At 47.2% G+C, this 23,796-nt stretch overlaps 1 protein-coding gene across 1 annotated transcript; it reads right to left on the reverse strand.

The window, feature by feature from the left end:
- Positions 1–2,784: 2,784 nt before the first annotated feature.
- On the reverse strand, positions 2,785–23,769 carry RAB12 (RAB12, member RAS oncogene family). The gene is made up of 6 exons (XM_040264640.1): positions 23,522–23,769; positions 13,185–13,245; positions 7,845–7,983; positions 5,872–5,961; positions 5,077–5,181; positions 2,785–3,970 (listed from the first exon to the last, which is right to left on the reverse strand). The coding sequence occupies exons 1-6, from the start codon at positions 23,745–23,747 to the stop codon at positions 3,857–3,859; spliced, it is 735 nt and encodes a 244-aa protein (XP_040120574.1). The 5' UTR covers positions 23,748–23,769; the 3' UTR covers positions 2,785–3,856.
- Positions 23,770–23,796: the final 27 nt, after the last annotated feature.

Raw genomic sequence — 23,796 nt, forward strand, 5'->3', positions numbered from 1 at the left:
TCTCTACTTACACTTCTTTGGGGGCATATACCCTGAAGAATTGCTGGATCACACGGTATTTCCATGTTTAATATTTTGAAGAACTGCATACCATTTTCCACAGCGGCTGTACCATTTTATATTCCCACTGGCAGCGCATACAGGTGGCAGTTTTTCCACATCGCTGCCAACACTTGTTCTTTGGCTAACAGCCATGCTCAAGGGTGTGAAGACATCTCAGTGTGGCGTTTCTCTAATGATCACTTTCTACCCATTTAAAAATAAAAGTTTTGTTGTTGTTGTTGTGTGGATACAATCTTTGGTCTATTATCTTTATGAAGTCTTCTGTTTCAAATTATGGAGTGAAGAGCTGTTTTCAGGGCTGAAGAGCATTTCAAGTTGGGGCAGATCCTTAATAGGCTTCAGTGGCTGACCCGACAAGTAGAGCTGATGACTTGTGGGCCTGCTGAGTCTGAGACACACCCTGAGTCTCTCCCAGAGGCTTCAGCATCTGGGGATGGGAGGAGAGCACCCCCGACTTGCCTTTCGGAAAACAAATATTTTTACATAATAAAATCCCCTCATTATAACTGCAAGCATTTGTGGAGCTGTATTCAGAAAGGTCTGCGTGTTTTCAAAGAAAGAAATCTAGCAGAATTTAGGGGTCCTAGTGGTAGCCTTGCCCATCGAGCCGTAATCCCCAGTTCCTCCTCACTGCCCTGGGGCCCTGCTGTCTCTCTTGGAGGAACCTCCCCCTGCTGGGCTGTGTGGTGGGTTGTTGTCAACAGTGGGTGGACTGGGGCTGTTTCATCTTGTTCTCAGCCTGTCATAAAGGGTTATCACTTAAGCCTACAGAACGGAGTGGATCTGTTGGCAAACGGACTAAATGCATCAGCCCCCAGAGGCAGGTTTCAGAACGCTTCTCAGTAGTAACTGTCCCATTACGGGAACGAGACCTGCTTCAGGTTTTGCATGCAGACGGTTCACTACGTTTTCGGGGCACTGCCTGTCTCTAGCACAAGAACATCACCCATTTCCAAGGAGGGGCCAGGTGTTCAGAAACTATAACCCATGAGGACGGCAGTGCACGCTGTAACTACAAGGGCTACTTTTTCCAGAGGTTCCAGATCGACAGCCTGTGGACACGCTGTCCTTCTAGTCTGTGTTGCCACTGGCTGGGAGGCGGCTTCTTCCTGAAGGCGAGGAAGAGCCCCCACCTCTGTCTCGGTTCCCTAGCTCTGCACCCGCCATTCCATGTTGGAAGTTCTGCCCTGCACTCCTGTGAGAGGTCTGTCTGGGGCACCTGATGGTTATCCTTAAAGGCAGGGACTGTCTTTGGTCTCCTGGTCACGCCCCCACAGCTCCAAGCACAGGGCTGGCCTTATAGCAACCACCTGTGAATGTCACCTTTGTTCACCAGCTCATCACGGCATCAACACCAGCCTGCATGTCATGTCCTGACCCACCCTCAGCTGCAGTCTGTGGTCTACTTACAAGTTCTAGGCAATAATCTATAAGCCAAGTGCTTTCTCTCTCCCTGCTAACACAGGTCACTTGTAGAGGAAAAAACAACTAACTTTAGTTGGTTTTATAGCTTGAGGCAAGCAAGATGAATCTCTTGTTTCACTGCATGCTCAACTAATATGCACACCTCTGGGTTTGTTTGTTTTTGTTTTGTTTTAAATCTTTTGGCCGAGCTGCTTGGCATGTGGGATCTGAGTTCCTGACCAGGGACTGAACCCGGTGATGGAGGTGGGGAGTCTTAACCACTGGACCATCAGGAAAGTGCCACCTGTCAGTTTCATATTCAAAACTTTAAACCGTTAGTTACACAAAACCACCTACCGATTTGACCCAGCACTTCACGGATCCAGGAAGGAGAAAGAGCAGACTTGCAGGGAGCAGTGTAACCACTGGTGCCTGCGGTGAGGCTGAGCTGAGGGTCCTCGAGGAGCTGGAGCGGCCAGTCCAAGGTTACTGCAGGGGCCCAAGAGGAGTAGGAACGCAGGTCCCATGCCCTTTCCTCCCAGCCCCTTCTGGTAGCACGTCTAAGGGGAAGGGTGGGTGTCCTCCGGAGGAGGGCTAGAGCACTGGAAGGTGACGTGGAGTGAGACAGCAGGTGAGTAATCGACACGCTCCAGGCCTAGTTGTCTGATGGTAAAGGGCACAGACGTTACAAAGAACATTTTCACGATGACGCTATCTGCAAACACACACTTATTTCACCATGTAAAGTGTGCAGCCCAGTGACACTAAGTACATGCACGTGGGTGTACAACCATCACAACCATCTTTCGTGATGTTTTCATCTTCCAAAGGCAAGCTCTGTCCAGGTAAACACTCACCCCCGCCCCTGGCGCCCACCAGGCTGCGTCTCTGGCCTTGACTGTTCTAGGCCCCTTGGTGAGTAACACTGTACAGGGTCTGTCCTTCTGTGCCTAGCTTATCTCACTCAGCATGATGTCCTCAGGGATGTCCTCAGGGTTCATCCATGCTGTCCATTCCCCCGCCAATGGACACTTGGGATGCTTCATTTTGGCTACTGTGATTAAAGTTGTGAACATTAGTGTACAGCATCTGTTTGTGCCCCAACTTTCAACTTTTGGAGGTGTACACGCAGGACTGGAATTGCTGAGTCTATGCCTAAATCTTTTGAGACAGTATCGAAATGTTTTCCATGGTGAAGAAGGCTACATTTTCCTTATCAAAAACACTCAAAAGATTAAGATGTGGAGTTCTGGAAGAATATCATCAGATACGTAATTTACGATTGCACAAGTAAGTGTAGCAACTCAACTGTCATTCATAAATACAAAATTTTATTTGCACTTCATTAGTGTAGAAGGACCACAATGCTTCTCATATCACAACACTCAAGACACGCCAAGTTATTCAAATACATAATGACTTATTTACCTTGACTAAACAAACAGTGCAGTTTAATAAAAGATATACCAAAGATAAGAGTTCACAAATTCATTATCAGACCAGGAAAAAAAAAAAAAAAGAACACAGTCTAGGCTTAATAGGAATAAGCTTCACCGTCAAGGGGAGAGGTTTTATCATTACAAAGGTATATAGAATGTTTAGGCAAATACGTGTAGGTTCTTTGATATAGTAAAATGCATCTCTTTAAAATTCCTTTAAACAGGATTTGTGTAGGACAGCAGCGTTTTTTTAAAATCTTCTATAGTTTCAAAAACATTTCTTTTATTGAATCTTTGTAGTTCTTAAAAGCACAGAGTGCGTTCATCAGGAAACCAGAGAGATTCCCAGGCCTCAGGACCAATTCAAGTCCCACATTCTAACTAGTCATGTTCTACCATTAATGTGAATAAATAACCTTCAAGACCTTTAAGCAAGCATGGAGCTTGCTTTGTGGGAAACACTCCAATACTTCAAAGATGCTACAGCTGGGAGAAATGTAAATAAAGAAAAAGCATTCAAGGTCGCTTTTCTCCCCCCAAAGTCTTTAGTTTTACAAATTTTCTTTAAAACAGTAAGCAAAGCACCACGTTCTTTCTTCTTATCAGAATATCTCCATCTTCATAATATAGTTAACAAAGACAACTATATTATGTATTTCCAGAAACATTATAGCTCTCATTTCTCCTGTTCTTCGTATCAGAAGTACGACGTTCCCCAGTGGACACACACTAGGGATTGGGATGATGAATGAAATATAATAATTTGGAGGGAAATATGTCATTTATAACCCAAACTTACCCAGGATTGCATATCTGCATATTTACAAGTTAGTGTATAGCTCTGACGTGGATTACAAAGTGCGAGAGGAAATTGTCAAAATGATTGTAGTGCAGAATGCGACCTTCCCCCTGTCCAGGAATCACTCCCACTTCGCCTCCAAAGCGGCGAGTCAACAGCATCGCACGTGTGGTCTGGGCGGGGGCAGCTCTGGGGGGATCTCGGGCTCGGGTTGTAATGAGAGGATGCTGTTGGACAGCTCGTTCCTGAGCATGTCCAGGGGCATCTTGGGGATAAAGGAAAAGACAAACGCATTGTAACTCGACAATGTAAAGACTCTGCAGACTATACAGTTAGAGAAGACCAAAGTGTTTTTTTATAGGAAACTCTCTGATCATCAGAGTTCAGTTAGACATTCAGCCAAAACCTTAGAAACAGGTTCAGGGAGCTTCAACCAACACACAAAGGCTGTGCAGCCCACCTCACACCCTTCGGCGAAGAGAGCAGACGGACTTCATTGACATTTCCTTTCATAGCCCAATGTGATGGAAACTTAAAAGTATCAAAAAAATGAAAAAACGGTTCTGTGTTCTCAGGGAGCATACCATTACTAAAGGAAGAAGTACCTTCTCTTGGCAGCTACACAGACAGCCACTGTATTAGAAGCTTCTGAATTACAATGCATCGAGGCGATTATGTGTAATAATAATATAAAAACACTTAAAGATCTAAGGAATCTCTGGATACAAGCCCAAAGATGCTTGAACAATGTGCTGCTGTCCAGTGAGGTCATCTTCCTGGTCTGGCACTATGAAAGGCCCCACCAGATAGGAAGAGCCTCGATGGGAGGCAAGACCCTCACTGTCTGCACCTAACAAGGTCCTTGTGGGAAAACTCGAACAGGAGAGGAGCGAATGTCAAATAAACACAGCCCACCGTCTCCCTTGGGCTTCCCGGTGGCTCAGTAGTACAGAATCCTGCCAGTGCAGGAGACACGGGTTTGATCCCTGGGTCTGGGAGATCCTCTGGAGAAGGAAATGGCAACCCACTCCAGTATTCTTGCTGGGGAAATCCCATGGACACAGGAGACTGGTGAGCTATAGTCCATGGGGTCACAAAGAGTTGGACATGACTGAGCAACTAAAAAACAACAACAAATGGTCACACCCACTCCACCCGTGTGCCAGGCTGAGTGAGGATGTGCAAGGTGGCCCTGAGGATGTGGTGAGGAGCTGAGTCCTTGGCCCGCGTCTGCACCCCCAGGTCTCCAGCCTGACAACCCCTGGGTTTGCTTTCTACATGAGAGGTTCCCAACCACAAACAGCAAAGGAAATGATGAAGAGGTTCCAGGTAATGTGATGTCAGGACACGGGATTCTTTTTTTTTTTTTACCTTTTTCAGGATGTCATCGACAAGCTTCAGGAAGATCTCGTCTACGTTGAAGTTATCCTTGGCGCTCGCTTCACAGAACCGCATCCCGGCTATCTGCTGTGCAAACTGAGAGCAAGCACACATTATTGTTGTGTGTGTGTGCGTGTGTGTGTGCATGTTGGGGGAGGAGGGGACGATATGTGTCTAGTATAAGCACAGGGTCCGTAACCGGAAGGGAGAGCAGCTCTCGGGCTTTGGGATTCAGACAAAGTCTGGGACGAAAGGTCTGGAAAGTCCTGTTTATCCTCAAATGTAAAGCTCATTTACATTTGAACTTTAATGTAGGAAAGTGCAACAATTTCCTACATGATGAGAAATCAACAAAACACAATCTATGAGGTGACACCAGGACCCTCAAGTCAAATTATGTGCACAAGTGTCTAAACGGTAGTGTACCTGACATTTAAAATGTATCCAAAAAATAAATGTGAGTGTCATCGATTTTCTGAGGAAGGTTAGAGTTAGAATAGGAGAACATCATGAATGCAATGATATGGGTTAAAAGAACATCTCTCTGTATAACATGTCAGGTGGGACAATAAACAATGCCGTGTATTCTCATGTGTTTTTCCCCCTCCATTTGAAAAATGAATTTAAAGGAGCAGGAAGTGAACCAAAGCAAACAAGGACGAAGGATGTGACTGACTGCACTTTCAGAATTCTGAACCGTAAAGTAGTTTATTAGAAGGGAAAGCACACAGGGTGCTCACTGCACGGACGTGGGTGCCGGCCCCTCCCACTGCCCACTCTCCTCACCTTTTCACCCTGCTGTCTGCTGATCTCTCTGTCAGTTTCACAGTCCAACTTATTTCCAACTAAGAGAAGCTCCGCGTCTTCCGAAGCGTACTGTGGGATTGCAACAAAAGAAGCTGAATCTCAAAGCCGGGCACGGCACACCCGAGGGAGACAAAACCCTGGGCCACACCTCTCGCCCTTCTATCTACTTGCCCCTCTGTCCACCTGCTCCTCCTCCTCTGAGCATCTGCTCTGACCTAGAGGGCTCCTGGTGGGCGCATGGCAATGCGGCCACAGGCACGAGGAACCACAGATGGTCTCATGACTCCTAGGAATCTACCCTAAGGAATGACTCAAAATACAGGCAAAGCTTTATACTCGGTTGAAAACAATCTAAAGATCCCACAAAGTGGGTGAAGAACGAAATAAGGTACACAAAAGAGTGAAGCCAGAAAAAACCAGAAAATATGCTCTGGAAGAACACGAAGGTGACACAGGAAGCCACCCGTGATCGAACGTTTAGTGACATAACCATGGCATGAAACGGCACGGAGTACAGACGCAATCTGGGTTTTCTGGGCCACAGCTACAGACTGTTTCAATTCACTTTTGTGCTTTCACTTGGTTCTCTAAATTTTCTATACTGACAAGGCACTGTTAATTTTATGATTGGAAAAGTTATGCTGCATTACTAAGTTTTAAAAAACATGCAGGCACAGTAGAATGTCTCTCTTTAAAAAGGTCAAAGTTGCCTCAAGTAACTCCCCGAACAGGGGCATTCTCACACATGATGGGAGACGGACTTCCACACAGGGTACCCAAGGGTGACCTTGGCCAGGTTAACCAGGGAGCTTGGTCTCCTTGCCAGTAAGGGATGGCAGTTAACAGTGCCCCCAACGGGGCTGGTAAGAGGAAGAAACGGGAGCACGTCTGCACAGAGGGAGAGGCGAGAGCCGGGTATCAGACGGAGGAGGGCAGGTTCCCCACTGAGGCGCCCTTCACACCGAGGCCACCGCCTCCTGGTAGCTCCATCACTGGATTCTGAGCCAGCAGCGAGGACGCCCCTGTCTGGGGTCCTCGGGAGCACACCCTGTGGCCCCAGCATCTCAGAGTCCAGACCCAACCCTGGTTCTGACATCTCTGTAACCCTGGCAACCGGGGTCTCCAACACACTTTAAAGAGATACACATTGAAAATGTGCTCGGTAAGACCTGCAGAGGAACGTTCTCCACCATCATCTAACAGATGGGTTTAATACAATCTGTAAACGAAATCAAATTTATAATATACTAAGTGTGCTTGTTCTGCAAAGGCGCTAAACCTCAAATTACTAACTGAGGGGGAAACAACTCTCAAATGTGGCCAGTGTTTACACACATCTCACCTTCAACAGCTGTGTCTACAGGCGCATTTTGGCTACTCATTTCTTAGCCGGGGACCCACAGGTTATATAAACTCAGTTTATTTCTACGTAGTCAACTGTGATCCGAAAGATAAAATCTTTAGTTCAAAATGAGGGGGCGAAGGCTGTCTTTAGTTTAGTGGGCAGAGGTCGAGTGGTTGACCAAGGCCTCGGCATGTCCCCGGGCACAGTGGAGAAGGCAGTCCCTGGGAGGCTGTCACTCTTTGGACACACACAAAGCAAGCACTCACATGAACTTTCTGCAAAAATAATAAAATTGGCCCTGTACCTGATTCCACGGAAGCAGCCTGCCCATGTGGGATGAGCGTGTGTGGGCTCTGATGTCAGACAGCCCAGGGACCAGAATACCAAGCTATGCTTTCTCACGTACAAGCTGATCCTGAAGACATTCTAGTTCTTCTCTGCCTCACCTGTGATGCAGGACTATGCATCTACTTTGAAAGCTGTCATCTGGATTAAATGACGTTCGGGATGGAAAAGCATCCTCCGTGAATGTTTCCCTTCTTCCCGTTGTCACTATTAACACCCACAGCGGAGAGTTCACCTCTGAGAGAGAAACGCCAACACCTACCTTATCGATCATCTTCATCCATTTCGGCAAGTCATCGAATGTCTCCTTCTTAGTGATGTCGTAGACTAATATGATCCCCTTGGCACTTCTGTAATAAGCTGAGGTAATGCTGTTGAATCTCTCCTGACCTGCCGTGTCCCTGAGAAAGAGCAGCAAAAGTCAGTCCCCGAACAGGGGGGACAGGGAAGACTTGGCCCAGCCGTGGCAACTCCCCACAGGTTGGTGCGCATTCAGTATCACTGGGGGCAGCTTCTCTGAGCTAGGTGCGTCCAAACAAAATCATAAGGAAGCCCCAATTTCTCCCACACCAAGATTCTGAAAAGAAGTAAATTCCATGTTTAACAGTGGAAAGGTCAACATCACATAACTTGGTGGTTATCAATGACAAAATGTATGGGTGATATTTAATTTAAACAATTTAAGCTTGGCAATCTCTCTTAACCAACCTCAATGGGGAGTATCTTCACTGATTTTGCTGGTAAGATGACCAACAGGCCCCACTAATGAAAAATGCTGCAGTCTTGTCGTTTTCTTAGTCCTTCAAACAGGTAAAGGAGGAAGAGGACCCCACAAATTTGCAAACATGGTCAAGCTGACTACTCTCCGACTGTGACCTTGAAATCTAAAGCTTTATCTCTTCTCCAGGAAAAGCTGATGTTTCCACAGGAAGACGTTAACAGTGCACAAAAGCTGGCCAAGACCCACTTTCTCCACCTAAGAAGCTGAGAAACTGCGTGAGAACTCTAACAAATTTACAAATGAGGTTCAAGAGAGCAGGCCTTTCGACCAGTAAAATGATTTCTTTTAAGCCAATCTGTAAGTTAGCTTTTACCAAAGAACCCTAACTCTCAGCACACTCTGAGAGCCCCGTGACACAGGTGGCTTGTGGTGGAGAAAGCGAGGGGCAGTGGGTACACAGAAGACGAGGTTCTTCCTTGCAAGATGCTCACAGACTCTCACAGGACAGCGCCTGAGCTTCCAAAAGGGGGAGACACTGAAACCTCTACCAAGTGCACTGGACGGGGTGAACTTTGTGAGGCCGTTTCCCTAACACACATTTGGCAAAGGTGCTACAGTTTACGCCTTTGTTCCAGCCTAGACTCGCCACCAAATTAGCTCCCCTTAGGCACCCTTATGGCAGAAAGTGAAGAGGAACTAAAAAGCCTCTTGATGAAAGTGAAAGTGGAGAGTGAAAAAGTTGGCTTAAAGCTCAACATTCAGAAAATGAAGATCATGGCATCTGGTCCCATCACTTCATGGGAAGTAGATGGGGAAACAGTGGAAACGGTGTCAGACTATTTTTTTGGGCTCCAAAATCACTGCAGATGGTGACTGCAGCCATGAAATTAAGTTATGACCAACCTAGATAGTATATTCAAAAGCAGAGACATTACTTTGCCAACAAAGGTCTGTCTAGTCAAGGCTATAGTTTTTCCAGTGGTCATGTATGGATGTGCGAGTTGGACTGTGAAGAAAGCTGAGTGCCGAAGAATTGATGCTTTTGAACTGTGGTGTTGGAGAAGACTTTTGGGAGTCCCTTGGACTGCAAGGAGATCCAACCAGTCCATTCGGAAGGAGATCAGCCCTGGAATTTCTTTGGAGGGAATGATGCTAAAGCTGAAACTCCAGTACTTTGGCCACCTCATGCGAAGAGTTGACTCATTGGAAAAGACTCTGATGCTGGGAGGGATTGGGGGCAGGAGGAGAAGGGGACGACCGAGGATGAGATGGCTGGATGGCATCACTGACTCGATGGATGTGAGTCTGAGTGAACTCTGGGAATTGGTGCGGGACAGAGAGGGGCCTGGCGTGCTGCGATTCATGGGGTCGCAAAGAGTCGGACACGACTAGAGACTGAACTGAACTGAGGGATGTGTCACATGCCAAACAATGAAGCCTGTTGGCAAATTCATTTCCACATAAAGCAACACTGTCACTTTGCCCCAGGGGATATAAGACTCCCCTGTGCTCTTTCTTGGCTGGAACGCCCAGTGGCTTAGGCTGGTCTGTTTTGTCCACCAGGGTCCAGGGGCCTGGCCCACCGCAGGCCCTCCATCCAAATGTGCTAAACAAAAGGCTACGTGTGCAAAATGCAGAAAGTGGATGCCAATTCAAGGCAAAATAAACTTTATTTTTTGACTCAAAACTGCCCCCAAATTGGATTCCTGAAGAATTCAGAATAAAATAAAACCAACTTGCAGACACTAAAAGGCACCTTCCAATCAGGTGAGAAAGAACTGACTCAGATACCATTTCATTCACACGAGGAATCAGTGAACAAAATTATTCCTGGGACCCTAGGCATTTAGGGGTGTAATTAATACTTTCAAGAAAAAAAAGTATCTTCCTGACTGTGGTTTCTCTTCCCATCACAGTGCTGGCTTGTTCAACTTAGTATTTGATAAAACAGCTCTCACTTACTTCTTTAAAAAGCAAAAATAACACATGTTTTCTTACTCTGAAGTCTGTGGTTAGCACATTATAGCAGCACCACAAATTTAAACAGCAACTGGGTATAAGGTCTTCACTGAGCATTTTGGGAATTACGTGCTCTCGTGAGTCTTTGTAAGTAGTTTTATGGTGGCTTTTAGCGTAAAACAATTTCACATTTGTTTCTCTAAACATTCACTCGGGATTCAGAAATCAGGGGCTGAAGAACAGAGACATTAGACATAATACAAGCTTTTGGAAAATCATCTTGAGGCTGCTGTGGTAAGAACACGTAACATGAGGTCTGACCTTGGAAGCACAAGCAACACGGCACCACTACCTGCAAGCGTGAGGTTGCACAGCAGACCTCGGGAGAGGTTCTAATAAAACCCAACAACCAGAATCAGGACAGTAATAGGCATTTCTGATATTAAGATCCCATGGGAAAGGAGACGGCAGCCCACTCAAGTATTCTTACCTGGGAAGTCCCATGGACAGAGAAGCCTGGCAGGCTATAGTCCAGGGGTTTGAAAAGAGTCGGACACAACTGAAGTGACTCAACAACAACAAACGGTTAGCGTACAAGACACCAGCGAGGAAACATCAAGGCCAGTCCCTAAACTCCATCTCTCTGTGACCAGTTCTTGACTGCGTGAGGCAGAAAAGCATCTCCACTGAAGAGAATAATCCATATTTCCAAAACATCTGGATTGCCAAGGCTACTCCTCTCCAAGTCTCCTTTGATCATTTCCCCATGGAATTATCTGCTCTCACAGATGGTCAGAGAGCAAGGTAAACAGAATCCAATTCAGTTCAACAAGTATTTATTAGATTCCTACTCTGAGCCAGGACCGCAAAAATTCCACCCCAGTTTCCACGTCTCACACAGCTGGACAGTAATACAATACCAATGCCCTGATCGGGCTTTTATCTATCCAATGAGATGTAGAATTCTCATATTCCCACCTTTATCTCAATGAATCTTAATTTCCACTGTAATGACCGAGAGCTGACTTTCAGAGATTTGCAGTACATCAGCCAAATCATCATTTATTGTGGGTGGAATATGATATTATTATGTCTCTCTCTGCTTTGGGGGCAAATTGAAAACTTGCTGACATCCTTTCCCTCCAGTTTGGTACTACAACCCTGCTTTGAAAAGCCATCATTTTTCTGTATTTAATATATCTGGTGAAATGACACAATTCTTAATTTGCAAAAATCAATGTCAGTGTATGAAAGTTCCACCTCTTCAAGCAGAGAATGAAAGGAAACAAGCTTGATGACGTCAACACAGGGACTCTAGTGGAAACCAAATTCACCAACAGTGAGCACCGGACCGAACAAGAGACCTTCATGTCAAGCATCTTTTTGGGGGGGGGGCACACGCCATGCAGCATGCGGGATCTTAGCTCCCCAACCAGGGATCAAACCCACACCCCGTGCATGGGATGCTCCGTATGGGGCACTTCCACTGGACTGCCAAGGAAGACCCCCATACGGAGCGTCTTAATTATGTGTTTGCCTTAAGGCAGGAAGCCAGTTTCTCAGCTTTAAGTCCATCTCAACACAACAGCTGGAAGCCTCTGTGCGTGATTTCCAGGATATGTGCCGCTGCTGCTGCTGTAGGTCACTCAGCTGTCTGACTCTCTGTGACCCCATTGACTATAGCCTGCCAGACTCCCTGTCCATGGGATTTCCCAGGCAAGAGTACTGGAGTGGGTTACCATTTCCTTCTTTCCTTCTGCAGGGGATCTTTCTGACCCAGGGATCGAACCCACAACCCAGGGGTCGAACCCATGTCTCCCGCACTGGCAGGCGGATTCTTTACCACTGAGCCACCATGTGGATGTAAACTCATGTATCTACATTCGGGTTGACATCTTATTTTAGCTATACTTACACCAAGTTCTATATACATACACGTAGACACACTTCAAGCAGAGATGGAAAAATGGTTCTTTTCCTAACCACAGATGATCAAGGAACTTCCCAAAGATATGAAATAGAAAAACACAAAACAAAAAAGCAACCCCCGTCACCCCCAATCCTTCAAGCGGGTGAAACAGTCAGCGATGACCCACGGGGACGTTACCTGACACGGCCGGTGGGCGCCCCGCACGGGGGCGCGGGTGGGCATGAGACATGGCACTAACACGGAAGCGCTAGGTGACGATGGAGCCGCCGGTGCGGCAGCAATGAACGCGATGGAAGCGACAGACACACGGCGGACAGACAGAGCTGAGGTCGACCTGCGAGAGGAGTTAGTGGCTGAGACGCTGCGGCGTGACTGTGTTAGCGACAAGGGCGACGCGGACACCCGCGGGCGCTCCCACCAGTCCCTCCTCCAGAGGGCTCCTCCCGGGTCCCCAAGGAAGGTGGCTGAGAGGCCTCCACATGGCTGGGTTAGTCTCTCACACGCTCCTGCGCTGCGGGGAGGGGGCTCTGGGCTCCCCGCACGGGGCACAGAGGGGCTCAGGGCACGAGCGTCCCACCGAGGACACGCCCGAGGGCGCCTTGCTCAAGATGCGCAGCTCCGGGGAGGGAGCACGCTGGCCCTTCTCCGGATGCTTGCGGAGTAGGTAACTCTGAAAACGTGTAGACGAGCACTGGAGCGACTGTCTCCGTGACGATGGTTTGTCAGTTGATGTCAAACTAGGACTAAAGGCTCCAAGCCAGTCACCATGGAAGTGTAACAGTCTCTCCAAGACCCCCGTGGCAAGCGGGGCTGAGCTACATGGGCTCTTTCCTGAACGCTCTCCAGAAGGAAGCTCCGTTCATTTCACCTGAACGAGAGCAGAGGAGAGGAGACGCAGGAGAGACGGACCCACTCCGACGGTTAATTGTATTAGACGAGCGTGTGGACTGCTGAACACACACGGTGATAACTGGGTGCAGGGCCCCACTTACCAGATCTGTAGCCTAATTTTCTTTCCTCTTAGCTCTACGGTTTTGATCTTAAAGTCAACACCTGTAAATAAAACGGACGAAGATGAAGCAAAAACAAGGCAATCTGTCAGCAAAGCAGTACTATTTGTATGCCATTGTGGCAAAAACCAAAAAACTGACCACACTGAATCCCAAAAGGAGAGAGAAGAAATCCTCCGGTCCCTGAGACGACCACCACTCTATGCTTCTCTGCACAATGAGTAGTGTATGTTAGGTTCTACCCTGAACTGGAGATGAAGCACTTGTTATTCATAGTAGAGTTTAATACTACTAGAGGTGCAGCTTAAAATCCACTTAAAAATCACAATGAATCATTACACAAACAATGGCTTTATACACGTGCTGTCTTGGGGGGAAATTCTTACATGGAACACTGGAAACTCAATCTTGATTTCAAACAGCCATAGTCTGAATTAAGAAATTATCATAATAAATTCTTTAGCATTTAGCAAAAGTGACTTTATTATATTGCCAATAGTGTGGAAGAGGAATTCTTTTTGAAAAATTTTACTCATACAAATTAATTTCATTTTTTAAATTACTTTAACAGTAGAAAGCAAACCATGACAAATCCCCATCCCTCTCCAGTTCAGCCCTTAAGGCTTCAGATAATTTTTTAAAGCAAAGTTTCATCTGTGGATATTTTCTTATCTATTTGTCAGTTACAGAAAACTTCAATACTTTTTTAATACAAATTTCACAATATTTGTGAAATAATATAAAACAGTATTTTTTACACAATTCTCACAACCAAGGAAAAAAAAAAAAAAACAACCAGCTAAAAAAAACAACGCCAGCTAAATGTGGGAAGTGGAAACCTAATCTCTATGGGAACTATTAATATTTTCTGGCTGCTTTATGGATCCAGGGTCCCGGTGCTGCGAGGTGGAGGATGGAGGGGGCACGACATAGCTCTTCAAAGTCAGATGATGTTCCTGAGGTGACAGGCAAGGCGTGTGACTTACTTTTATAATTAGCAACATGCTGCAGACATCAATGCAACCAGAAGATGTGTTTACAAGCCTGGGTGGGACCGAGGTCTGTACAACAGAGAAACGTGGTAGGAATATAAAAGTCACGGCTGGAGAAGAGGCCACAGCACCCTGCTTCTTACTCTCTCCCTCAGCCCTGATCTCGAAGCTCATGCAAATGTTGGGGAAGCCAATTTCACTTTCAGTTCTGGAACAGCTTTGCTTTTCCTGAGTCAGATGACTCTCAGACAGCCTTGGAACAGGAAGCGTGTCTGTACACGACCAACATCCTCAAGCAGAGACCAAGCCGAGTCCTTTGTGATTCAATCACAGGGAAGGGCAGAGCTGAACACAATACTCTACGAGGCACAGAAACCAGCCTGCACCTATGTGCTATGCTCTAATTTTGAAAAGGCACAACTCAGGCAAAACCCCTTCTTCCTGATATCAGCATAAAGCTAGGGCCTCACCATGTGATTTACAAATCTAATTCACACTGTATCATGGCCACTATTCCGTTTTATTTTGTTTCTAGTTTGTTTTTTTTAGTTTTACTTAAGGGGGCTGCCACTTTGGTTACGACTTGTTGCACTGGCTGCCACATTTTACTGAAAAGAACTAGCAGATACTTCTCTTGTGAGCTCTGCTTCAAGTTAACTACAAGAATCTCTAGAAACAGCACAAATAATTTTTGTTTTGATTAGGCTGTTTTCTCCGCTAAGAACCACTCTCAGTCTGATGTCAAGTCTTTTTTCTTCAACCAACTTAAACAACTTTCTGACTTTAGCAGTCCTGCACTACAGCTATTTGTAATCACGAAGTTTAACGAACAAAAACAAAGGAAAGGGTATTAACAGTCAAAACTAGGAATAAGTGGTAATATTATCGTGTGATTATAAATACACTGTTAAACAAAGACGAACGAACAGCAAACAGGATGAAGAATGTGTTTAGCCCAAACTACCTAGTTTTAGTGAGTAGGTTAAAGACATCAACAACAACAACAGAAAAATATCCAGTGGCTAAATCTAAAATTCCACAAAAGGAAACAGCTCGTTAAAATGGTGCTTGCTCTTAAACGAAATCTCTTTTAATAGTAAGAGCCACTAGGTTAGCTGGTGATGGCTGGAAACTTACTCCAACCTATGGCTTAGAAACAAATCCTTACATCAAAGTATACAACTACATATTTTTTAAAAAAGCTTTTTTACATTAGGTAAAAAATTTCTCTTAGTGTCCATTGTTAACATTTGCAGGTCACAGAAATTATAATGATCCTGAATAAAAGGTAGCAAGTCACCAACTGCCTCAAGGAGGGGATTAGTTTTGGGAAAAGTCAGCACAGAGTCTCCTGACTGAGCGGGGGGCGCCCAGGAACAATGTTTATAAACAGATAAGGGACAAAAAAGTGGCAGCTTTTATTGAAAACCCACTTTCTACAGTGTCCTGACCATCCGGGGAAGCAAGCAGCTACTACTCTGTGGTGGAGACAGTCCCGCTGTGAAGACCTGAGTCATCCAGACCTAAACCGACAGGCACTTGGTGAAACACCCTCTCTGCTCTCCTCTCCCGGAGAACCTCCCCATCTGCCCAAAAGCCTTTTCAGGTCCAGGGGTTCCCTTCTGCGCCTCCCGACAGCTCACCTTCCCCCCTCCCTCCAGCCCTGCCCCGTGGCTCCGCTGGTCTCCCCCGGGGACAGGAACAGGTGCCTTCTCAGGACAGTCACCTCTGGCCTCTGCAGCCTAGAACACTGCCTGGCACAGGGTAGCGGTCCAGTAAATCTGATGGAGACCCGCCCCTCTTCTCCATCAAACACTGGTTGTGTACGGAGAAAGGGCGACTAAAGAGGAGGAAATAGGAGGTTAACTCAGGCCTGATGAGGAAACGAGCACACACATATTTAAATCGTAGTACGGAAGTGTGGGTGCTCTGTCGTGAGCCCGTCTGGTGGGCAGAGCAGTAGGATTCAGGGTGCCTGGCACGCGCATCCCCCTGGAGCCCAAGCATTTAATTTCTCCTACAATCCCAGCTTGCTTGTTTAGTCCCTAAGTTGTGTCTGGCTCTTCTGCAACCCCATGGACTGTACCCCACCAGGCTCTTCTGTCCATGGGATTTCCTAGGCGAGAATACTGGAATGGGTTGCCAGTTCCTCCTCAAGGGGATCTTCCCGCCCCTTGAACCCATGTCCCCTGAATCAGCAGGTGGATTCTTTACCACTGAGCCACCAGGGGAGCCTTTACAAGCCCTGTTACTGGTAGAACATCCTTAGAGGAGGGGCAGTCTTCATATGCCCAGGTCCTCTCCATTACACATGCCACCCCCACCCCCAGGGGATTATTACAGTCACTGAGACTGGAAGTGATCCACTAAGGGACTGTCCTGCTGGGTGACAGGGGTCTAAGTCTTCCTAAAAATATTTCCATCAGGAAGGACACAGGTCACAGGCTGTAATCCCTCTGTTGTATAGATACGACTATTCAAGTCTTTCTTGAACTTAATTCCCTTTAATAATGATGACAGTGTCTGTCAGATGCCCTGAACCCAACATGCAACATGTGGGCTCCTTCAGGAGCCCAGCAAGCTGGGTGCTACCCTCACAGAACAGAGGAGAGACCAAGGTCAGATCACTTCTGCTACCTGAGCAGCAGAACCTAGGTTCAAATTTATTAACACTGTTCACAACCAAAGGTTGTTAAAAAAGTCAAACATGTGGAAACAGGGAAAAGTGTGAAATCTTCTGCAAGTGGCCCAGGGTCACTATAACTGAGCTCTTCAAGGACAGAGCTTCACCTGGTCCTGTCACCTCTGTACTCACGTTTGATAAATCTCAGCAAGAGCACGAAGAATTGTCGTCCTCAGTGCTGATAAGATTTTGAGGCTCCCCGGCAGGCAAAACATATCCAAAAGAACATTACTGTGTTACTTTTTACTGAGGCATAAAAAGTCACAAAAATGAAAATAGCAAAAATAAACAGAAGCTTCTTTCTTCATATCCCCTTCCAGCACGAAGTTTCACAAAAGCAGAACTGACCAGTGGCCCATGCCTAGGATACAGGTGAATGTTCGTCCCCCCTCACCGCCCACCCCCCCCCAACAACAAGGACTTGGAGTTGGTGTGACAGTATGATTTTAATTGACTTCAGTTCAGATACTGCAGTCCATGGGGTTCCAAAAGAGTCGGACACCACTCAGCAAATAACCAACAACAAAACAGGTTCTGGAGGCTGTAGGATTTCACACTTTTGAAGTCAAGTCTCAGTTCCAGCAGTGGTGACAAATTGTTATTAACTGGTACTGCCAATTTATAAGAACTATCTTGAGATCACAGGCTGGCCTTTCTCCCAAGGACATGTATCTTTCACAGTGTCACCCCATCCTGGAAGTAATCTTTCCCCTGATGGAGGCTTCCCTGCATTTCCACTGAGTTGACAGTGAGAAAGTAAACTAAGAAATGTGCCAAAGTCACCCAGATGGAGGAACGTTTACTATCAGAAAGCAGTCTCTTGACCATGAGGCCAGCTTTCCACCTGACCACTGTCTTTCAGGGGAGAGCACAGACGCACCCCCCCAGGAGAGCATCCTACAGAGGGCAGGCAAGGCAGACCACCCTCCCGTATTGCCCCAGAGGGGCCCCGAACCACAGTTTAATATCATGGGGCTTCTCCTACTTAAGCCGAGCTATGAGAACTCAACGGAATGAAGTAATGTAACTGTAAAATACTTGGATCGCCTCAGAAACAGGTGCTACTAGAATAGTTTAAATGATTGCATGTCATTAAACAATGCTTGCAGGCCTGAGGATATCCAGCGTCTGCCCTGAGTCTTAACAAGACCCGCCTCCTCAGTCCAGACTGGGTGGTCTGTATCCCAGCAAACAAAGACCATCCGCGTCCCTCACCTGTACACACACAGGAGATGGCCCTGCAGCTGGCTGGAACAGACAAACCGCACATGAACTTCACAGGCGAGGCGGGGGGTGGGGGGAGGGTAGAGGCGGGGAATCGAGGTCACGGAGCACGTGGGCCCCAATATTCATCAGGGCGTCTCCACCACTCACCTCCCCTTCTGCAGGGACCAGCCAGGCAGGCAGGTGGGCTTTCAGCCCCATGAACGGCCAGTGGGATGGAGTCTCACACAAATACACACCGCCCCTCAGAAAACACTTGCTGAATGGTATACAAAGCTATGTTTTCTTTGCAGATTCAACCAAATGCTTAATTAGAAGGCTGTTCCTGGCATGCGAGGCTGGAGAAAGCTCTGGCCCTACCAGCAGTCTGAGGAACTCAGGCTGCCTTCTGAAGGCCGTTCCTGCACCCCACAGCTGCAGGGGAGGCAGACTTGAAGGTTCTGGGTCCCTCTCATCCTACAGAGGCAGACCTTTCTTCTCCAGAAAGAGCTACATGGTGAAAGAAAGGCCAAATGCACGTAAGCCAGGTCTTTAAATAGATTTTTATCAGCCCCAACAACCCAATCGCCAACTTTCCACACTTTCTGGGAAAGACAGCTACTTTATTCCACAAATGCGTTATGCACAATCCTATCAGCATGCTCTGAGTTCATTAAATAAGCCAAATCGCACAACGCACAGCACAGGCTGGCATAAAAACTGGCGCTCCTCGCCCACTCTCGTCTCCCTGAGTCATCCTGTTACATCAGCCTGGCAGGGGAGGGGCTGACGCTGGAAGGTCTGGGCTTTGGAGTGGGAATTCAGGACAATTCTCCTTAATTCCCTTGTAAGTGAAATAGTCGAGCAGCTCAGCCATGGCTTCAAAGACTGCCCAGGATCACAGAAGAGCAACACAAAACACAGAGCTAAGAATTTTAATCCAGTATGAAATGTTCATTCTGGGTTTCTGAACAAAAATCTCTGACCTAAATTTCCAGAATAAAGTACAAGCGATTTCCCTTGCCAGTGGTTCCACTCACTGTGTGTAGGCAAAGCAGAATAGACCCTAGCGGTGGGATCTCCTGTCTCCTGCCCGCTGACATTCAAGGTCAACCCACAGACAGCCACTCCTGCACGGGATTTACGGCCACCTGCACCTTGGACCCGTTGGTTCTGTTTTTGGCTCTACTACGGAGCCAGATGAATCAGTCACCTGCACCACCAGGCCTCCCTGCCTTGGGAATGGTGAACACAGGGCCTGAAGGGGTGGGCTTGAGAACTGAGACCCTGGCACACGACTAAGTACAAACAGGGTTCCACCGAGCACTCTCATTGTCTAGGACCGCTTACTCTCAGGGCCAGGCTGGGAAGTTAAGTTATTGCTGCAAAACGAGAAAAACACTGACAGAGTCGTGAGGACCTCAAACTGAGTTCAAAGAACTTCCAAATTCTGGTATTCTGATATTTTAAATTCTTTCCTATTTTGGAGGTCTACCTCATGTTATCTTTGTTTGTTGTTTTTTGAAAAGTTGGTGCTAGTGGATTGTTAAAAAAATGTCCTTGCGTGGCAAAATAATAAAAGAATTGGCAATTCTATGTTGGCCTCTGACACTCTGGAAGAAACTTCACTGTTCGGGAAATGGATACTCTGGTCCAAACGGTCTTACTCCTCCTTTTCCTGTATTTAAATGTATTTTAGTAAATATTTTAAAAGTTTCAGATAGTTGAATGATTAAATATTTAGAAATGAACCTTTTAAAGCATGCCTCCCAAAAGAAAGTGACAAATAATGGGGGCACCGTTACAGAGAATCAATTTCAGTGCTACCATTGATGGCATCACTCTCCACCCTCACAGGGCTGTTAAGGGGCCAATTAGACAAGCAGGAAAGAGTTTCATCCATATTTTCAAAGTAAAGTGAACTTAAATCCCAAAGTAAGCTAAGGAACAGACAGACAGAAGGAACTCACTTGCAGCCCTGGCCCTGACCACTCGCTCACCGCTGGGCCACTGTGGGCGAGCTGTCTACCCTCTGGGACTCTGCTTCCTCATCTGTAGAATGGGGAAACTTTCAGGATTGTTGTGAGGTTTAGAAAGAGTGTACTTTTGCTAGTACACAGTATGTGCTCAAGAAACTGTAGCTGCCACTAACAGAATGTAACCGTTTACACACAAAGACAAAATAAATTACTTATTCAAAGTCACAGACTAGTTCATGGAAAAGCTTCAATCAAGAGCCTAGGTTTTTTAGAATGCTTTTCTAGAAATGTAAGTTGCTGGGAGTGGGGTAAGGGGTGCTGCCTGGTAAAAACATTTTGATCCAAACAAAATTAACAGTGAGCTTCCAATAGTTACATAAGAAACACAGGTCAACATGGTATTTAGAGAGTTGTGAATTTCTACAGCCAACCAGTTTTTTTTTTTTCTCTCCTGTTTCTCAAACTTCGAAAAGCTGTATCTGTCAAACCATGCTAGCCACATCAGTTCAGTTCAGTTCAGTCGCTCAGTCGTGTCTGACTCTTTGCGACCCCATGAATCGCAGCACACCAGGCCTCCCTGTCCATCACCAACTCCAGGAGTTCACTCAGACCCACGCCCATCGAGTCAGTGATGCCATCCAGCCATCTCATCCTCTGTCGTCCCCTTCTCCTCCTGCCCCATCAGACTAACTCAATTCCATGAATATGAAATCTCATTTGAAAGTAATATTCTACCTGGACAATTTTCACTAACAGGTCAATTATTAAAAGTCTTTTCAGTTTCATACCCTGGTGAGTTCCGTGTGTCTCTTAAACAACTTCTGGTTTGATCAGTAATACAACAACAACAAAACCAACATTTTGTTCAGTTGTAATTTGATAAAATAGGCTTTTTATCTCAAATCCCTCAGGGTTTCTGCTATGCTTCTTTACAGAAAGTCTGGTGAGCCTGCCTGGCTTTATCAAATGCTCACTGGAGGGGCTGCTTCCAATCTGAGGTCGGCTGAGGGCATCACCTGAGTGACCCTCCTGGGTCAGCAGCACCTGCACAAGGTGGGTGGTCTTTTCCAGACTCTGCAGCTGGACAGGGTGAGGCCGGAGGAACAGGATCTGTGCGGGGTCTGTGGAGACGGAACTCAACAAAGCGCCTCAGAAGGACCCTGAGAGCCACCTGCTCAGGTGGGGCATTCAGGTGAGGCAACCCCAGCTACACCTCACCCAGCGCCGCATGTACACTTGCTTTTCTGAGGAACTCAAGGAATGAACTTATCTCTACAGCATTCCAGCGTGGAGGAAGGCCTTGACCAGCCCCTACTCCACCTGGACTAGGGGGCTTTCCCTGCGCTCCCCAGAAGGTCTGCACATATCTCCACGTTGCCCTAATCGCCCTTGGGCATCCCCAGGACCCCCCTTCCCCACCCCGCAATCTGGACAGAGACTGTCCTCCTCACCACTGAGGCCCCCAAGGGTGGCACAGCATCTGTGCACAGTAGGTGCTCAATAAGTGATCTGATACGTGGAAGGGCAAAGTGACTCAGAGGCAGAGAGAGAAGAGGGCTTTAGTTAACTTCCTCAAAGTGTTCTCACAGTCTGGGTCAGGCCACAAGTTATCATCCTCTTCTCAACTTCCCACAAATAAACACTTATCAAGCCAAGGACTACAGACTATGTATGGAGGAAACAAAAACAAGCGAGATAAAGTCAAAGGGCACAAGGGACCCCAGCGGCAGGGGTGGTGTGGGGAGGCGCGTATACATGTGCATTTATGTTTGTTTGTTAAGGGGACAAAGAAACTGACTGCCTGGTCCCCTCCTGATTCCCAAGTACCCGAAGAAACTGCCTCCCTGCCAGGGCCGTACCCAGAGCGCTTTACGGCTCCAGCTGATACAGAAGGTCCACCCTCCACGCTTCATGGCAGCCCAGGTCTTGAAGCATTCACCCAAAGTCCCCTAATGATGTGGGGGTGCTACTGCACATGGCCCCAGCTTATAAGACCTCTCCCCACCTCCCCTCTGCCCTTCTCTACAGCACATCTTCACCCTCCGTCTCACTCTCCATCCACCAAACGCTATTATCCACCCAGAAGCCCTGTGCTGGTTTCTCTACACCACATAGTACAACTGTGTTATTCTTCATTTTTGTACATTTTTAAGTATTAAGCCATAAAAGAAGGATAATTCTGAATTACTTTTAGTTCTATTTTACTTATGCCAGGTACTAAAATTAACAGCACAAACCCTCTTTTGACGGTTGAATAACTTCACATACTTTATATGATCCAAAATTGGATATTTGAAACAGGTCTAAGCTACACTACTGAACTTTAATCTCATGGTTTCAAGGCCAAGATCTTAACAACAAAGAGGGTACAGAGAACACAAATGCATCCAAAATGATCTATTATTAAAAAGTATGAAAGGAAACAAGTTCTCACAAACAAAACTACAAAGTGAAAAATGTAAGATTAATCTTTCAATAAGCCATTTCAAATGGAGGGGTCTTCTGTAACAGAACAAGTCCAATTAATCTCCAAATTGTATCACCTTGGAACTGTCTAAATACACAAGTGGTGTGTGTGTGGAATGAATGTTTCAGTTCTGAATTTCATGTTTATATACTATGTATTATTTCTTGGATCTCCCCGAGGGGAATTCCCCCCCCTACCTACCCTTTACTGAAGGTGATTGATCTTCAGCTCAAACAACTATCTCATCTGCGGGGTTCCCCTATCTTTGACAGCTTTTAAGGGGTTTTCCAGAGAAACAACTGTTACATAGTGACCAGACAGACCTCAAAGCCAAGGCCTATACATGTGACTCCATCAGAAAACTTCCCTGCAGTTTCAATTTTACATTCTGACGGTAGGCCACTTCCAGGCCCAGGGGTTCCTGTAGTTACCTGGCTGCCCCCTTCCCCCACCTGGCAGTGCGGGGGGGGGGGCAGGGGGGGGGGGGGGGGGGGGGGGCGACGGAGGTGCCCTTCCCACTTGCGGGTCCCCTAGGTTATTTGAAGTCACAGAAAAACACAGCTGGAAGTCCTTCTGCTCACATTTATAGTTAAAAGAAGAAACTTCTTAGTCTTACTTCGAATATTAACCACAGATTCTCCTCCACAGGTGATTTAAAATTCCCATTATTTCAGCACAACAGAAAATTGAGTTCAAAATTAGAAAAACAAGTAGCGTGGACAGTGGAAATGCTCCTCCTCCTAGGAAGGCAAAGCTAAGGCATCAAAATTCTCCGGCCATCCAGCCAGGGCACAGCTCGTGTCCACCACGCTGCCTGCCTGCCCCCCCTTCTTCCTGATGAGGACTTGGTGGGGGGGTGCTCCAGTGGAGAGATGCTCACACCGTCCTCGGCCGGACGGGCCCCGAGCATCCCCGGCCTCGAGACGGCCGGGGCGGGGGCTCCGTCCGGTCCGGGGATGCAGGGGCCCCCCGGGGCAGCCCCTGGCCCGCCTTACCCACGGTGGACTTGCAGGCCTCGCAGAAAGTATCGTCTGTGAAGCGCTCCATCAGGCTGGTCTTGCCCACGCCGCGGGAGCCGATGATGATGACCTGCAGCTTGAAGTCGGCCGGCCTGGGGGGCTGCTTGCGCCGGCGGGCCTGGCCGCCCGACAGCGCCGGGGAGCCCGCGCCCAAGCCGCCGCCGCCCGCGGGCCGCCTGTGCAGCGCGGCGCCCGGATCCATGCACGCATGCGGCCCCCCGAGCCCCCGCGCCCCCTCGGCCTCCGCCAAG

Source organism: Oryx dammah, unplaced genomic scaffold (genome assembly GCF_014754425.2).
Source record: "Oryx dammah isolate SB20612 unplaced genomic scaffold, SCBI_Odam_1.1 HiC_scaffold_22, whole genome shotgun sequence".
NCBI lineage: Eukaryota > Metazoa > Chordata > Mammalia > Artiodactyla > Bovidae > Oryx > Oryx dammah.

Bases quoted from the DNA above. Each gene is read 5' to 3' on its own strand.
- RAB12 (XM_040264640.1), bottom strand. From the start codon at position 23,747: ATGGATCCGGGCGCCGCGCTGCACAGGCGGCCCGCGGGCGGCGGCGGC. The intron at 13,246-23,521 runs GTAAGGCGGGCC...TTTTATTTACAG, and splicing joins GGCCTGCAAGTCCACCGTGG to GTGTTGACTTTAAGATCAAA. The intron at 5,962-7,844 runs GTAGGTGTTGGC...GCAATCCCACAG, and splicing joins GGATGAAGATGATCGATAAG to TACGCTTCGGAAGACGCGGA.